This window comes from Pelobates fuscus, chromosome 13, assembly GCF_036172605.1.
Source record: "Pelobates fuscus isolate aPelFus1 chromosome 13, aPelFus1.pri, whole genome shotgun sequence".
Lineage (NCBI taxonomy): Eukaryota > Metazoa > Chordata > Amphibia > Anura > Pelobatidae > Pelobates > Pelobates fuscus.
The window spans coordinates 7,885,899-7,904,168 of record NC_086329.1 but is presented as its reverse complement, the minus strand read 5'-3'; the positions used below and the strand labels follow the sequence as shown (position 1 = coordinate 7,904,168).

Sequence of the window (18,270 nt, the reverse complement as noted above, 5' to 3'; positions counted from 1 at the left end):
TGAATGACCAGTACCCTAACGGACACCCCAAGGGATGTTATCCTGCAACTGCAGACGAGAGCGGCCCAACTAACCCTCATGGCAGCGGTGAGAGAGAAAGACACTTACCCCTTTGAAACGACCAATCTGTCCTTCTTCCGAGACCTGTCCAGACCCACTCTAATATGGAGAGGCCTCCTTAAACCCCTGACTGCCGCACTCCGCCGGAAAGCAATACCATACCTGCTGGGCATCACCCAGGAGCCTAATAATTACGCACGAAGGCGCAACGACCCGGGTGACCGACCCCTCTGAAATGGAATTTGTACTGACTGCAATGGGCCTGTCACCGCAACGAGAACCCGCCGCCCCAGCCCGAAGACAGCAAACCCCACACACATGGGACATAGCGAACATTAGACCATTTCAGCCGGCAGGCCCCACCACCTCATCCTCACCGGCCTTCAAGGCACAACAGGCAAACCGGCACCCAACAGGCACTTGAGATCCTGAGAAGGCAATGGGGTCCCAGACTGAAAGGACTGCCAACAAGAACTTAACATTAAACTAACATGTACATTGCCAGTTCATGGACTTGTGTGCCCCAGCCTTAACAACCTACCATTAATGGACATAGGATGTGCAACCCCGCACGAGAGCCACAAATCCCTTACTATAAGGCTTGTATTCGCTGCTGCAAGAGATGAGGTTAGGACCCTGTGACAAGCAACATCTCCCTTGGAACATTCTCAATATCCCTCTGTGTGCTCTCATGTAGAGGCACGACCCAGAGAACATTTCAACTCGGACCTAGTTCTTCTGTTTGCATGCCAGTTACGTTATTACAAAATGCTAGATATTTAATGCACATGATCATATAATGGCAAATATAATACATTACCAATGTGAGACTGACCAGACAACATGACATGATAGGATGCTTAGCTGCCCTACACGCGTTTACTGCACTGTATTCCAAAGCAAGGCTGAAATGCAATGCTAGTATAGTCGCATCACAACACGGTCCTAACTTATACACGTTGTAATAGAATAGCCAGGTCGACCACAACGGAATACCTCCCTAGGAGGCATACATTCCAGACTACACGACCTAAACATACTCCCTAAAACAAGCCCGTCCATGGGACTAGTATCCAGCGGACACTAAAACATAGAATTAACCTAAGTTTAACGAAGTACTATTTAATCTTACTTTCATGTGTAACGTTAATGTCTGTCTACCAAGTATGCTTGGATGTCACTTGTTACCTTCTCACTGTCAGATATAACTTGTCACAATCTGTTTTAGTTCTGTTTGTGGAACACTGCTTCGAGCGACATAAAAGTTAGTTGAATCACGACACAATAGAGCATGCTATGGCCTGAGTGACTAGAAATATGTCTACACAACATAGGCAGGCTTCAGCAATGTTAAATGTTATACGATGTCCCCCAGCTTGAATACACATAATTCATCTTTGAGGTACCCCCTCTCAAACAGCGACTGCTACTATGCTATCTGTGCCTCTATATTTTGTTGTATTAATTTGCCTCTATAACAAATTTGTGCTACGTTCTTTTATACTTTGATTTCCATCTCTGCTGTCTCCCCTTATGTTGTCTAATAACTCTACAGTGCGAATTGCTACTAATACTGCGCCCAGAGGTCTACCACCCCGATAACAGCTGTACATGTAAATATTAACTGGTGAGCTGCTGAGAGTATCCATATGTTCCTAATCATAGGCAGGTGACAGGCTTACTGTATGTTCATTGAAATAGGTATCGATAGTATTCTTTATAACATAACTTCACAGGCTCACACTCATAAGTGGTTGCTTCTCTTACACGCTTGCAAAATACTGGCAGCAAAACCAGAGCGGTATGACCTCCTATTTAGTCTAGCCTCTGCAGGACTGGAAATTGTGTTTTTCTTAATTTCACCTAAAATATATGTTTGTTTATTGAATAGACACCTCAATCTAGCTTGAGTTCTAATATTAAACCATAATGAAAAATGTGCAGCAGCTGTTGATATGTGTATGCATGCTGTCTTGGCATTCTATACGTGTCTGTCAATCCTTTGCACAACAAAAATAAAGAATAAAAAAAAAAAAAAAAACAGCTAGCATAAAAACAAAACAAAATATAATGTAAATTATAACATACTTTACACGCAGAGTCTGTTTTATCATTGGATGTCCCAACTTTCATGCAGCTGAGTGAAGTTGTAGAAAAGTCCAATTCTTCTGACGTTGCAGCTTTGAGATTAATCCGCACTTGGCATCTGTCCCTCAGAGGCACTTTGATTGCATCCTTCAATGGAGTATTAAAACTGTTTTCAGAGAAGGAACAGCCTAATGGGAGCTTGGTAGGAACTAAAAAGTTCCCTGCTCCTAGAGGGGTGGAGGTGGCTAGCTTTCTGGGGGTTTGTCCAGTTTCTTCCTCGCTAGAATCATGAAGAATGATTCTAGTTCTCTTTTTTACAGGCGGTTTCTCGATATTTTGTCTTGACTGGCCGCTCTTGAGGTTTACTCTGCGCCTGGTGCGGTATTGTTTTCTCCCATCAACAAAGCTATCCTGCTGGAGAAGATCCAAATCAGCCTCCACTTCTTCCTCACTCAAGCTCTCCTCTTCTTTTTGCTCCTGGTCATCCGCAACGAAGAAACTGTCTTCCATGTAGCTCTCATCCTGCTCTGGGACCTGATGGAACATAACAGAATGTGATGAGTATTCACTGTTCATTTGATGTCTATTAGTCACAGAAGACAATGTCGGCAGCAGTAATGAAAATTTTCTTTGAGTTCTCTTATATATCCACTGGTAACTCCAGTTAGTTGGCCACTTGGAGTATCCCTTTAAATAACAGTAATTTGACAAACCACAACAATTGTAGCTCAATTAAGCAGTTTTGGAGTATAGATCATGCCCCTGCAGTCTCACTGCTCAATTTTCTAGCCAATTGCTCCTAGCCAAACCTCCCGTGACTGTGACTCACACAGCCTACATGGGGAGGGTTTCATTGTCAATAAAATCTTATAGCACAGTGTGTTTACTTTAGAAGTTTTTATCTCCTGCTCTGTTAATTGAACCTTAATCACAAACAGGAAGCTCCTGCAGTCTCTAACAGAGCAGGATCCATGAAATGCTAAATTAAACAGACTGTAAAATAAGATGTTTAAATTTTAGGAGTGAGTCACAGCCAGGACAGGTATGACTAGGGCGGTATAATCAAAGTGATTTAACTCCTAAATGGCAGAGAATGGAGCCGCAAGACTGCCGGGGCATGATCTATACACCAAAACTGCTTCATTAAAGGGACTCTCCAGGCAGAGTCTTTTACTCACCTGGTTCCAGTGCCGGGAGCCTTGTGAAGCCGCGCCCCCTATTTCGTCAAAATGACGAAATAGGCGGGCGCGAGCAGGGAGCAATCAAACGCTTCCATTTGGAAGCGTCATTGCTCCCTTGTGCGCATGCGCGGCTTCAGACGTATTTTAATACGTCTGACGTGTACAGGGCCTTTTTAGGGCCCTGCATGATAGGAAGTCCCTCTGGTGGCCGTCTGGAGGTATTCCTATCAATCAATGTAAACACTGTATTTTCTCTGAAAATACAGTGTTTACATCAGATTGCCTGCAGGGAGCTATAGATCATACCTGAACAACTACATTAAGCTGTAGTTGTTCAGGTGACTATAGTGTCCCTTTAAGCAAAGTTGCTTTGGTGCTTAGAATGTCTATTTAAAATTCATGGCAAGCTTTTAAGGGATTTTTGGCAACATGGAGGGCTATGGTGGAAACAGATTGTATATGCATTTTAACTCATTAAGGCCCCACAATCATCCAAAATTAGAGAAGTGTAAATCTAAGACCAAATTTTAAAATAACTCTAAAAAGGAAAGTTAAATTATACGGCAATAAGAGCAACTAGCATACTGTAAAGCCCCTTAAACCCCTTACTACGTACCTGGGAGAAAATAGCCATATTCGTTTTCTTTCTGCCCACCATTTTAAACCGGTTTCCCAGAGCTGGGCTACGTAAAGACTTTAGATATATTGCATGCATCTCAGGATCTAAGAAAAAAGGTCAGACCAGAAAAAAATAAAAAAGTGATATTAAAACCCACATCATGGCCATGATCACAATAACATTCGATAACAAGATGCTCATGGCGGCCAAGAAGTCAATAACTGTGTCTTCATGAGAATAATAACATTGTTAACTTCTCGGCAACATTTTCATTCTTTGTTTGGTTAAAAATATTCCCAGGCTTTACGCTGACCGCTCAAGAAGACAAATCATCCCATTAACAGAACCATTGAAAGTCTTACTGAACTGAAACTAAAATAAAATCAAATCATTGCGAAGAAGACAAATTACAGTTTTCTAATTCCAATGCTTTAGTCTTCCGTTAATATATTTATTTCCTTTTCACGCATTATGGTTCACTTTTTTGGTAAAGTTATGAAAAACAAAAACCTATCACCTACCCGACATGTTAACAAACAGAAAGTCAGGATAAAATGAAGGCCAAAATCCACATAACTAGGAGCAACTGGCCACAGTAAGCTGCCTTCAGCAGCAGAGAATGAGTTAGTGGGTCTATACGGCCTTTCTGTGCTGCTATTGGTTTGTTAGTCTAACTTTAACTATTTCTTTGGTTCTGGGTGGTTTTCAAACCTTGTGTCAGAGTGTTGTCATTCAGAAAGTCTACAATGGATGTATCTTGTTCGTTTTCAGATGCGTCATTTTCATCAGAGGAAACAGATTCTCCTCCGGAGGACAGCTCTGCCTGGTCATCAAAAAATTCTCTTGCACAGCCCTACGGAAAAAGAGGATTGTGAGCTTCACACAGACACCAGCACTTATAAATAGCAAGACCCATTGTAATTGTGGCATTTCACCATACAGGATGTGGGCTAACTGAGGGAACTGCCAGCTTATTACCCAGAAAGACAATCTTACTACAAGAAACTCCTCTTACGTTAATTAAGAGAAGGTACCGGTAATTAATTGAACAAGAATGTAATGTAATTTAATGAGACTTATCAAGAGTCATCTTAAAAAGCCCCAGATGGGGCCAAAACATTGATGGTGATATTTGTTGTGAAACAGGATAAAACCAACCACCATTTCAAGAATATACAATAAAATGCTGTTGCGCATAAAAAAAAAAAAAAAAAAAAAAACTTAAATAAAGCAAAATCAGCATATAGCAGCTGTGGTGCCTTTACGTTTCTGATGTGAAGAGAATTGCTCTTCAGTGCATTCTATTTAATAGCCTTTCTTTTTTGTGAAGCCATCAATTAGCCAAATTGTTAACTGAGCAACACACCAGCAATTTGCAGATGAGATCTATGATTATCATGAATATGAGGTGGAAGGATAGAGGGGAGTTAAAAAAAAGAAAAAAAAGTTGCTTGGATATGGTTTCAAACACAATTTATTGAGAAGTAGACCCTCAAAAATACGTTTTTGTTGCTAAAAATGTGTTTAAAATGAAAAAACAAACAAACCACACACATACACACCATGAATGTATCTTCAGTGCAAGGCTAAGTTCTGCCTGTAGCCGGGAGGAGGGGGGGGGAGCCTGACCAGCTCATTCAGCAGATGCGTGTTCACCGGGCTCCCACTGCATATACAACTACCGACAACAAGCTCAGGCTACCCGTACTCAGGGGGCCATGGGGAGTCTGCTGCCAGCATACCAAGACGTTAACATTAGCCACCCTGGAACCCTTGTTCACATGCCTGGCTTATGATGTCGGATGTAAAGTTACACCTCTGGCATCAAAGGCCATTAGCCTTTGAAATACTGCACATACAGGGTTAAAGACAGACTTCAAGTACCATGCCCACTTCAAGTCACTGAAGTTGTCCTGGTGTTTGGAGTAACCATTAGTTTTAAAATATATATATTTTTGAGGTGCTATTCCTTAAAGGGACACTATAGGAACCCAGAACCCTTTATTTACAATGAAGTGGTTTGGGTGCCATGAACCCCCAAATGTAACCCTGTAGCGTAAAACATTTTGCAGGAACAGCAATGTTTTCATAGTAGGGTTTAAAGTCTCTAGTTACCATCACTCAGAAGGCCACGAGAGGTGCTTTTTCTGTAATTGCCGAGTAAAACTCTGCTGTTTCTATCAGATGGGCTCGTAGAGCGGCATTTTGCTGTGCATGCGCACTAGCCATCAATGCTTTCCCTATGACCTTGCTGATCACAGACAAGGAGGTGGGATGTCCGTGTGTGTGTGGGGGGGGGGGGGGGGGCGGGACCTAAACTGCTACCAGGGCAATATGGCATTATGAATACAAATGTGTATTATTAATATTCCTTTACTTTTGCATTGCTCGTATAGCTCAGGCTTTATTTATTATTGAAAGTTCACTTCCATTCTGTCAGTATAATGTATTTCCATGAAATCACGCCACATTTATACACTCAGGGAGTTTAGCTTTGCCATTAACCTTCTCGTAATTGTAACATTAAGTACATGCTATTACAATTACAAAATAAAGACAATTTGTTAATTTTGGGTATAATAAATAAATATATATATACACACACACATTTCTGAGTCCTGTGAGTGCTCTCCATCAAGACAGCGTTTATACTAAGGTCGGAGATTGCACCTAGGCAATAACAAGACCGGGAGCAGTGAGTGCGGGACCCGTGGAATTTTATATATATATATACACACACACACCTTATAAATCTGTAAAAATGGTGAAAGAATACACAAAAGCACTTTTACATAACTTTTATATCCATAATCTGTTTTTAAACCATTAGGTTGTAATTTTTGATTCATAGTGTTTTAGAAAATTGTTTTTCTTCTTTCCCTCAGTCAAAGGATAATCTGTTTTTTGCTGTTTGAATGAAAAGCTATTTTTCGCAGAGCTGGGGGTTGTCTTTTCACACATGACATTGGCAAGAACAATAAGCCCTAACCGGCTTTTTGTTTGGAGGGGCTGCAAGGACACATTCTCCCCCACCATTCAACGCTCTTCAAATCTCAAGCTTTGCAAAGCACAGAAGAGAACATATGTGCGTTATCTGAAGAAAGCAATGCTGTTGCTAAGAGACAGTCTGCCTTTGATTACATTTTATCTTTATAAATGGTTTATACTTTGTATGTGATAAACTTCACTTAAAGCTACACAATGTCAAAAATAACAGCCGTTACAGTATAAAACTAACAAACACAAAACAAACAGAAAGGTACAAATTGCACTTTGTGTTCCAGTTTTGAGCCTCCAATATTTTCCAATTCCTCACATTAATGAAAGCCGTATGCTTACAGGATTCCTGGGGGATAATGAAATGACAGCTCGGCAATGCAAAGCAGCACTATTTATGCCTCGTAACATGACAAAGCAGATCTGACAATCTAGACTGCTGCTGCACCCTTCATAGACATCAGCCCAAGTTTGTTGTAGCCCAGACAGAAGTTTAATGGTAAGTCTACTATAAACAGAGCAGCCCAACCTCTAAAGCAATCCTCAGCTGGTCTGGCGTCACAAGTGACACCACGCACAGGCAGCCTGCATGCTGACTCTGTGCAAACACTTCAAGGGTTATTCACCAACGTAAAAATTCAAAGTGAACTTCAAATTTAAGGTCAACATTTTCTTCACCAAGATAAATGACCTCTAGGGACTTGAGATATAGAAAAAATGGCTAAATCAGCCATGCTTTCACTTCATCCACTCTGACCTTCAATTTAAATTCTTACATTAGTAAATAGCTGTGCTTGGCTTACTGGGGACAACACCTATAGCCCCCAACCACCATAACCATTACAATACAGCACACAATAGGCTGCAGGGGTTGAGACAGCTGCGAAGTCCCTTTAATAAATGGGTCTCATTTTTCTGTGTCAGATTTCTGTATGGACTAGAAGTTTAGCAAGTGTGTAAGAATTAGACACACAGAGTGAGACTCCTCTAAGAGGCTTGCTTTGGAGTTGACAAGAGAGCTTACACTCTATATGCACTTAATGTTTTGCTTTGGCTTGTTTGTACATTGTTTCTTAATAACGTAGACCCTGCAACCGAGCAATAGTGATGGGAATGTGAACGTAGGGCTAAAGGGATTTAGCTACTATAGGCCTGAATGACCCCTTGAAAGATCAGACCTTTTCCCGACATCACATACACAGGTTTAGCAGGGCACTTTTAAACACAAACCCAGACTTACAGTTCTAAAGACGCGTTTTCGTTTCTTCACCACGGGAATTGGTGAATCAAAATCACAGTCACTGCTGCCAATCTTGGGAAAATAAATTAGGAACAAATACTTAAAGATAAAACAATAAAAACAAAAGACACAACAAAAACAGAGTTTAGGACATACTTATAGTGTAATATGTATTCCCCCCCCCCACCCAAACAAATTACCTCTGGGGACTTGAGCACATTGATTTTGGTTAATTTTCTTTTTCTTCTGAAAACCACGGAGTCTTCGCTTTCGGAACCGCTTCCTACTGAGACGTGGCAAACATTACAGTGAGCAGTGCGACGCACAAAATAAAGTAAAACAGACCTCGATTACAATTACAATGGAAAACAAATTTCCATCTAATTCAGTTTTACAACAAGGCTTTATTTGTCTATAATTTTGTTTTCCTTAAAAGCTGAATTCTTCATTTAAAAAATAAATAAATAAATAAATACTAATAATAATTTACAGTTCGTGCAGTTTTATCCAACACGTATCCTAGGCAACCTGATTTCTTCCCCCTTTACAGTCCGTAATATTTCACATACAGAGAGATCAACATGCTGGATTCCAGACAATCCGTAACAGTCACATCTTTCCGTAGAGCAATCCAATGACTCAAAGTATCAAATTCACTTAAATGGTAACCTAAAGCACCATTAAGGAGCATAGAGTACCCTGCATCTACTCTTATCACTGCAACAATATAAACTAAAATAATCACACCCAGATTCTACAAGAGTCTCCCCGGTCTGGCCGTCAGACAGCTGGTATGCTCAGTCACGGCAACTCGTGTCAGTTTTGTCCAACTTGCGTGTGCAAGTAGATAGGACCTTTCTCCTTGCTAGAAAAGCTAGCAATGAGCGTGCACATACGTGAGCAGAAATGTTGGTTGAGATTTTTGTTCCCCACACTCAGTTAAGGTCCAGGTAAAGCATTAAAAGATTCATGGTCTCTGCCTGGTACAGATTCCAATTTAGCGCTATATCACTGCTGGCTAGTGGACCCTTTTTCCTGGTTAGAGAAGCTGCAGTCTACCTCTAAGCTGTGCAGCTTAAGGAACTTGGTAAATGTTTTTTTAATCCCAGACTGCCAAACTGTTCCTTTAATTCCTCCCTCTGACAAGGCTTCTAGGTACAGCTACAAACTATTCTGTTCTCGTGTTGTCCTAATTAAACACTGACTTGTAAACAAACAGTGGCAGTGTTATAGAACCAAAACCACTTGAATAAGCTGAACTGGTTATGGTTCTTCAAAATGTTGCAAACAGTCTTAACATCAAAGTGGTCTCCCCTACACTGGGATACACTGTCTCCATAGTGAACGATTCATTGTAAGCAGTTACTTTGGGTCTACTTGTTCTTACCTCTAACGACCCACTAAAATGACATGGGGGCCCATTGAGCCTTTTCCATTGGCATTTCCACTGTTCTATATAAACTACAATTAAAACGGATGGTAGCAGTGGTGAACATAGGGAAGTGTGTTTTACAGATACATATTATATAGTTAGATGGGTTAGTATGTTACCTTCTACAACATCCGTCCTGCTCTCCTTGGGGGGAGTGTGAGACATGTTGTTCTTGCAATCAGCATCTGATCCACGTTTTGGAGACGCTTCACATTCTGAAAGGCTATAGTCAACTGAGAATCCAAGATCTAAATTAATAGAAAACATATCTTCAGAACAGTCATATGCCGAAAACGAGAATTCATCGGTGGAAAGCTCCCAGAGGCTGTGTCGTATAGCCACTAATAGTCACTATTCTCAAAAACACTGTTTCTGTTTGCAAAGCTGCCCAGGCAGTGTCTATGCCTTGAAATGTCTTCATTAAGATGGTGTGCTTTTAATGCATAGACTGTCCTTTTAACTAAATGAAAATGAAGGTATGGAGCTAGGAGGTCCCTGGCGCTGGCTTACCTTTAGGGGTTAAACAGTTCACGAGTGGTTTAACCACAAAGTCTGTACATCAGTGCCAGTCCGTCAGCTTTCTGAAATTCTTTATAAATGAAGGCTCGGGCAACATCGAGCAGTGACATCGCTGACTGACTTGGAGAGGCTAGCAGACACTCTAAACCAGTGAGAAGCTCGCCATTAATTTTAAATAAAATCCTTCTGTTCTTAAGATTTTTAGAAAGTGTAATAGCAGGGGGGCAGAGCAGAACAGCACAGACTTGGTAGTTAAATTGTTTGTGAACTGTTTACCCCTAGAGATAAGCCAGTGCCAGTGGCCTCCTGGCACCATAACAACTTAATTTCTATGAATTTGTTATGGTGCCCAAACAGTTCCTCTAATTCCTCCCACTAACAAGGGTTCTAGCTACAGCTACAAATTATTCTGATTCTTGTTGTCACAATGAAACACTGACTTGTAAATAAACAGGGGCACAGTGCTCTAGAACAGAAACCACTTCAAGAAGCTGAAGTCGTAATGATCACATTATCAAAGTAGTCTCCACTACACTGGGAAACAATATGCCTCCATAGTAAACAATTCATTGTAGGCAGTTACCTTGGGCCCGCTTGTCCTTACCTCTGACAACCCACTAAAAATGTTATGGGGGCCCACTAAGTCTTATCCCAAAGGCCAAGAATCACTGTTCTATATGAACTCAAATTAAAATGGATGGTAGTGGTTAACACAGGGAAGTGTTCAAGATATATATCCTAAAGTCAAAGTAAAGTAAACTTGTTACCTTCTATAACATTCGTTGTGCTCTCCTGGAGTGGAGTGTGAGGCAAGTCATTCTTGCAATCCGCATCTGATCCATGTTTCGAAGACGCTTCACTTTCTAAACTGCTATCGTCAACGGAGAATCCAAGATCAAAATTAACAGAAAACATCTCTTCAGAACAGTCATATGCTGAGGACGAGATCTCATTGGTATCACTATCTTGTTCAGACCCATCCTCAAAAATTGATGGATCAAACAGGTTAAAAGTCACACTCGTAGTTTCTATGGTTTTCCCCTGTCCACTGTTTGAATTCTCTTGGACAATGTCACAAAAAGGATCATCTTCAAACAGCTCAGAGCTGATGTCTTGGTGGTCAGGCAAAGTGACGCCGGTTGGAGAAGCTGCATCATCTTCCAGCAGATGATCCACAGACAGAGATGGAGAAAGTGTAGATTTAGGGGAGAAATCCAACTGCTCATTGTCACATTCAAAGAGGTTATCCCATTCTGGGTCATTTTCATCATCTTCAGGTTCTTTCGAGATAATAGGTTTAAAACAAGTCTCTTGATTGGGCATGTCTTCACAGTAAGCTGAAACTATTTTACTTTCACACAAAGGCTTTTCAAACTCTGGTGTTAACACAACCAGATTTCTATGAATTTCCTCTGCAATATCAGAAGATATTACATCACTTAAATAATCCTGCATGGATTGGTCAGGGTTATTCTTTAATTTTGGAAGATCAGTGGTGACCTTTATAGGTGTAAGTGATTCAAGATGCTCTCTTTTCAAATCAGGAAAAGTACTTTGTGCAGCACTAGTAAATTCTGCTACATCAAAGTCATCAAGACTACTTAAAGGCGGGGGAGAACAGGATAAAAAATGTTTTGTTCGTGTTAAAATATCCTGGCACTCATGTTGCCGATCAGCAAGAAATTCTGTAAACACAAAATCATTAGAAGGTGTCGGAGGACCATAGGACATACTTGAAAATGCAGATGAATGGTCATTAAAACACTGAGAGCCAGAGTCAAACGTATGTGATTTGGACTGCACATCTTCTGTGCAAGTTGACAATTTGCTGTTTATATCAGATACAGAACTGGTCTTAGGTCTGGAGAGCGGTGCGTCAATGCCTTCTCCATTAAAAGGGTCTAATGCTGGAAATTCAGATGGCATGAGTGGTCCTTCCAAAATACAAGGTGGAGACTCTGAGTCGGCAGGATCTGGACTTAAAGCAACAGCACATTCCAAATCCTCAGACAAATGGGATCTTGAGATGGGCTTCAGACTAGTAGATGTTGACTTTACGCTGCATTTAAAATCTGACTCTGTCTCAACTGATGAATGTGGGGCGTCCCTCAAAGTTGTTGTAGAAGGTACTAGATGTTTTGGTCTATTCGTGGAGGAGTGGGTGAGGTGGGTCTTGGCTGGCACTTTCTTCATCCCAACATCTTCCTTGTGCAAGTAAGACTTCATTTCCAAATCATAACTGCACACACCCTGAAATGATTTCAAGCAAAATAGAAATGGTTCCCAGTATGAACAATGAGTATCAAAACAATAAAAAAAAGCAAATAACCCAAACAAAACTACCGATATTAAAATGACTATTGTTGATGCCATGCAATTTAAAATGATGATCTTGTGAACAGCATCATTTCACTTTAAATACCAGAACGCAAAAAGAACACAAAGATTTATCAAATTCGTCTACTTTTTAAGGGAAGAAACAATTTTTGCTAAATATTCTTATCCACCTTACATCAATTAAAATAAAGTTCTCGTAAGGAGTCAAATATGTGTCTATATCTAGTCAACGCATTTCCCTCTTAATCTCAAATAATCTTGTATTTATTTTTTTCCTGCAGACAAAAGGCCTGCTTTTTAGGGATTTTGCACACAAAGCTTCAGCAGAACTCCAAAAACGAAAGAACAAGACAACACATGTGTGGTTAACCCTCTTAATCCACTGCACATTTCTATCTGCTAGTTAGTTGTCAGGTCTTTAAATCAATTTGTGATTTTTGATTACACCCCTCCACCGCTCCCTTTGTGGTTATAGGAAACATTTATGCACTATTCACCAGTGTCAACCATGGAAACATTGGTTTAATGACTATTAGAATTTCTAAAAGATGCAGCAACATTATAACCGTACATAATATGGTAAATATAGATGCTGCTTCGGGCTGCTTTACAATCCATCTGTTCAAAACATTCTGTAAATTACCAGCTATCATGAAAAGAGACAGGTTGTACATTAGTCAATCATACGAATAAAAGAGAGAAAATGTTTGCAACCATTATAAAAATCGGTCCTCTGCCTCATTAGTGAAACGTGTTAATGGAAATAAGAGGTCATGATCAATTTTCTTTCAAAATTAGGTCATGATGAGAGAATATAAAAGTGTTTTGGTGGGAATGTGGTTTTGTATGTTACCTACAATAGCGCTTTTGTCTGTGAGGCGACTTTTGTGTACAGTGAGAATGGGCAGAATGGAGCTTTTTTGGCAGTATATGGAAAGGAAGCAGAAAAGGCTCCCAACACAATTACAGAGCAATCTCAAGAGTTTTAAAGCTCTTCAATCCTATTTATGAAAGGTGCATGTAATGGACTTGGCAAATAAACAAAGCCTCCGAACTAAAGAAAATAGACAAAAAAAACAAACGACAATGTCAACGTATATGATGGAGTTTCCAGCAAATGTAACAGCTGAATAATAGAAGATGCTTCCTAGCTACCAAACAGAGAATTAACCACATATTTATATACTGCATGAACAACATCAAACCTGTCCCTATTAAAACGGATTCCTGGTTTAGTTTTTGCAGACAGCCACAAACCTTATATCAGGGTTGGGGAATGTCACACAAATCCATTCATTTTGAGATTCCCCTCCCTCCAGCTTTTTGTAACTGGGTACTTTAGTAAAAAAAAAAACACGTAATGTTTGCTGCCATTAAAAATGCTTAGCCGGTATTTATTATCATCAGTGAATGGTTACCTCTTCAAGTCTCATCAACTCAATCATTTCCATGGTTGCAGTGAAATGTTTGCATCTGTCTGAGTGATCTACGAACTCTGTGGGAAGGGACTGGTTCTGCCATAACCGCCATTCGGTAAGGGAGAGCTTGCGGACATTTCCACGTGGGGGATCAGGCTCCTCCTGAATCACAGTAGTACAGATTGACAAAGTTAACATTAGAATGAGAAGAAGAAAAAAGTAGTTATTAAATACATATTTTGAATTTAAAGGAACACTCAAAACACCTATTCCCCTTTTATAAAATCAACCTTGTTACATTCCCCTGGCTGTCAATCAGACAACCAGTCCTGTTACTTCCTGGTTTGTTTAGTAGCTCAGTCAGGACGCCATCAGGGGGTGACAACCAAGACGGTTGTCACGGGCCCGGCGGTCCTGGGGGCCCAGGCTGCACAGGTAATCCTCTGCATGCCCGGGCCCCCAGCCCTTCAATCGGCATATATATATAGCGAGTACCGCTATGTATATATGCCTCTGCGGGCCCTGCTGGCTTCCAAGCAGGGCCCAGGATATACTTACCTTCCTCTCCAGCACTCTCTCAAGCCACGGCTGTAAAGCGTTGTCGCTGGTTGTCATGACAACGCGTCGCGGCATGCAATGCATGCTGGGCTCGTGTCAGAAATAGAGCACTGGCTGGCAGGAGGGATATTATGGAGGGAGTCTTGCTGGCTCAACAAGTGGAGCCACCGGACCACCAGGGAATCCAGTGTCCCCCCCCTCCCTGGCTACAGGTAAGAGGCAGGGAGGGGGGAATACAGCAAACGCTTCAGAAATGAGATCTGGCACGCACCCCAGTGCACCAATTCAGAAGCTTCTTCATTAAAAATTCTCTGCTGGGGAAAAGGCTACGGTTCATAAGAATGAATACATGTATAAAAAAAAAATGCATGCATGTATTCATTGGGAGTAGATCTTCTAAACAGTGATTTAGAGTGTCCCTTTAACATTTATACTAGAGCTGAGTAGATGAATGGTGTGGGCCCAAGGAATTTATAGTCCTGGTTCTATCATGCTCAATAAGGCATATATGCATAAAGTGTTCTTTATTTATTACTGGCATTTATAAAGCGCCAACGCATTCCGCAGTGCTGCACAATTAGGAATTATCCACAGGAAGAGCAAGCTTTTACATTTTCTCCCGGAAGAGCAATATTCTTATCTCACTAAGCAATTAGATTTTTACTGGATCGCAATTCTTTAAAAGCTGAAAGGCTAATTGTAATGATACAACGGTATAATGAATTTATTTCACAGAATAATAAAAAAAGCTCCATAAGAGATGGGCATAGAGTAGAGAGAAGAATGTGAATGACGAGCTTGTTACGCCAAGCGTGAATGGACTTACTGGCGTCTCTTCAGCTGCTTTGAAGGATTCAAATCTAGATCTTGGTAGCAAAACATCCGTAATTCCGTCAGATTCATTTAATCGGTATAAACTGTTCCAGGTCTCATATTCTCTGTGTGTCAAAGGCCAGCCTTCTTTTAGGGAATCTGATAAAATGGTATAAACAAGAGATCTACTTAAATAGCATACACAACTTATTACAAGTTTGTTTTTAAAAAGTTTCATTAAATTAAATGTTTCTAAAATGCCCACTTATATACCCCCACAGTGCAGACACACGGCAACAGTGGATATGGTAAATACCGTTCTGATCGAACAGAGATAATCTGTGGTGTCCGAGGCTTGAAAGTTTGGCTTTGGAGAGAGGTGGGGCGCTGTCTTTGTTTTCATATGTTCCCTGTGTGATGAACATCTTGTGCACCTTGGGGTTTAAACCTTCAGGAACCATGCGAGGGCTCTGAGAACAGAGCTGAAACACTTTGTTATTCCCCAATACTGCTTTGTCGATGCTCTTCTTGTTGCTCTGACTTTGGTTATACGTCTGCCATGAGAAACGAAATGCAAATAAGATACCAGGAAATGGAATTCTCTCCCGAGATGTTGTTTTATCACATTCAGCCAAGATCTTTAAAATGGTTCTAGATGCTTTTTGGGGAAAAAGCAGAGCATTTATTGCTATAATACTAGTTATTAAATAAAAATCCATAAACAGGCACATATGAACCCTTACTCTGGGCTTTGTGAGCAAATATTCACACGTATCGCTAGCTGCACCGAGGGAACTGGACTCTCAGTTACAGGGGATTCCATCAACAATCAAAATAAAGGGCCGTCCATCTTTTAATTCATGGTTAAAACAAATACACACAAGTAATTTTTCTATTTTGGTGGATCCCTATTTAACTGAAAGCTCTTTGTAGCAGTTGTAGCACACTTGTTGAAGCAGTTTATATTACTTAATATTCCGGATATTATTTGCTTTTTCATTTCTCATAAAGAGTGCGTTTGGAAGCAGAATTATACATTTTTCCACCAAGCTGGATTTTTGCAGTGTTTTGGGACTTGATTTTAAAATTAAAATATCTATAATTATATCACAGTGAGCTCTACGTATTTGCAGGATCTATGTAGCTGCAATAATTGCCATCACAGTGGCACCTCTACCACCAGAAATGATGGAATCTGGTTCATTTACAGCCCTTTATAAGCCATAGTTTAAATAAAGGGATACCGTATGCACCATAACTGCTTCATCTTATTCAAGGGATTATAGTGTCGGGAGCCCACAGGCACAGTCCCTCCATTTACTGTTAAACAGTTTTTAAGGTTTCAATGTTAAAGAGAGTTCCTATCAGTGCATCCCCCACTGTGAGGAAGCATTAGCATGAACAACAAAGGGCAGCTGTGATTTCAGTCTTTCACAGAGCCCATTGCTGGTAAGAATTGGTATGGCTTGAAGGAAGCGTGTTCCAGTGGGGGTTGGGCTTTGGGTGGCCAGGAACACTTATTTACTGTTAAATTGCTTGAAAATGTTTAAACACTCAATTGTGGGACGGTGCCAGGGGACCCCAGGCACTATAACCACTTCAATGAGGCGAAATGGTGATCGTGTCTACGGTCCCTTTAAAGGAATGCTCACAGGTTGTACCATAATGGCATTAGTGTCATCATATCGATACTGAAATGAAAGAAAAGTGTTGTCTTAAGATAAAAGGTTGCACAACCACTAAAAAATGACATGGAGGAGGTGAGATGAGCAGAACGGCTCTCTTTTTACTTTTTGATCTGCGACTTGGTTTACTCACTAAAAAGGGACCAAGTTGCAACATTTAGACCAATTACTTGGGTTGGAACAGAAGTCCTGTTGGTGGTGGCTTTATCCTCTCTAAGTTAGCTTGGCAGATTAGGAGGAAAGGTGACAGGTATGGAAAGGTTCTAATTTTTACTCCTCTACCCTTTTAAGTAAGAACCAGCAGGTGTTCTCCCTGTCCTCTGAGTTTGTCCTACAACCGTCATTACAACTGTTGCTCCCCTTTGTATCCAGGGCTGTCTTAACACATGGGCACGCTGGGATGTTGCCCAGGGGCCCAAGAGGCTTGCCTACTTTTCAGTAGATTATTCCGAGAGTTTTTTTTTTTTTTTTCCAGAACCTTCATTCCCCCCTTATTAAAACATTTAGGTGGACAAATCCCCTCAGTATCTGAACATGTGATCGTGCTGTTGCGAATACATAAACGGACCTGATTGAAAACAACGTACCCATACTAATTGTACATAAGCCAAAATCCACACGCACAATTAGTTGAAGCAATAAAGCCATAATGAAATTCTTCTAATATTTTTACCAGTCCATGTCAGTTGCCTCCCTCTGCTACCTACTAAACATTTGTGTGGATTAATCTCTGCAGTACGGCATGTTTTTTTATTATTTAAAGACGGATTACATAAATATACTATATATAAGCTTCATTTTATCGATAATTTAAGTTTTCTTTTCTGAGTGGTTGTGTAGGGAGGGCCCCAGTGCACTGTTTTGCCCGGGGGCCTGTAATGCTGTTAAGATTACACTGTTTGTATCAGATCAATTTGTTCCTACAATTTTCCCCAGTATTTAATACGGTTTATTTCTAATATGATGTTTATACCAGTAGCTGCCATGAGATACTGTATAACTACACATCAACCGAGTCTTTAACCTGCTGGATGTGACATGACGAAACAGGATGTTCAGCCTTGCAGATCCATATCCCCTGAGATTTGTAACCTACTTTATCAGAAATAATTGCTCGTAATTAGCGCCTCTACTCTATATTTCTCTCCAAAAAAGGTCACTTATTGATGACAGCATGAAAGTACCCTTTTTTGGCACCATGGGGTATCTAATTGCTGAATAACACAAAGGTGAAGACTTGTCAATGGGGAGATATTGACCAATATCGTAGCGACTGCAAGTAACATATGTCTGTATCAATAAATTTAAGACAGGACAAACTTG

General features: G+C 40.6%; 1 protein-coding gene across 3 annotated transcripts in view; it reads right to left on the bottom strand.

Moving 5' to 3' along the window:
- The window catches only part of FANCM (FA complementation group M), a 55,311-nt gene that overhangs the window by 3,911 nt on the left and 33,130 nt on the right, over positions 1-18,270 (bottom strand). The window contains exons 11-20 of one of the 3 annotated variants that reach the window (XM_063440119.1): positions 15,579-15,816; positions 15,276-15,421; positions 13,892-14,053; positions 10,904-12,386; positions 9,737-9,865; positions 8,386-8,471; positions 8,186-8,257; positions 4,660-4,801; positions 3,946-4,052; positions 2,149-2,682 (exon numbers count right to left, since the gene is read on the bottom strand). In XM_063440119.1, coding sequence (XP_063296189.1) covers positions 2,149-2,682; positions 3,946-4,052; positions 4,660-4,801; positions 8,186-8,257; positions 8,386-8,471; positions 9,737-9,865; positions 10,904-12,386; positions 13,892-14,053; positions 15,276-15,421; positions 15,579-15,816 — 3,099 coding nt within the window. The remainder of the gene's footprint in view (positions 1-2,148; positions 2,683-3,945; positions 4,053-4,659; positions 4,802-8,185; positions 8,258-8,385; positions 8,472-9,736; positions 9,866-10,903; positions 12,387-13,891; positions 14,054-15,275; positions 15,422-15,578; positions 15,817-18,270) is intronic. The other 2 variants (XM_063440120.1, XM_063440121.1) reach the window with 2 other exon arrangements.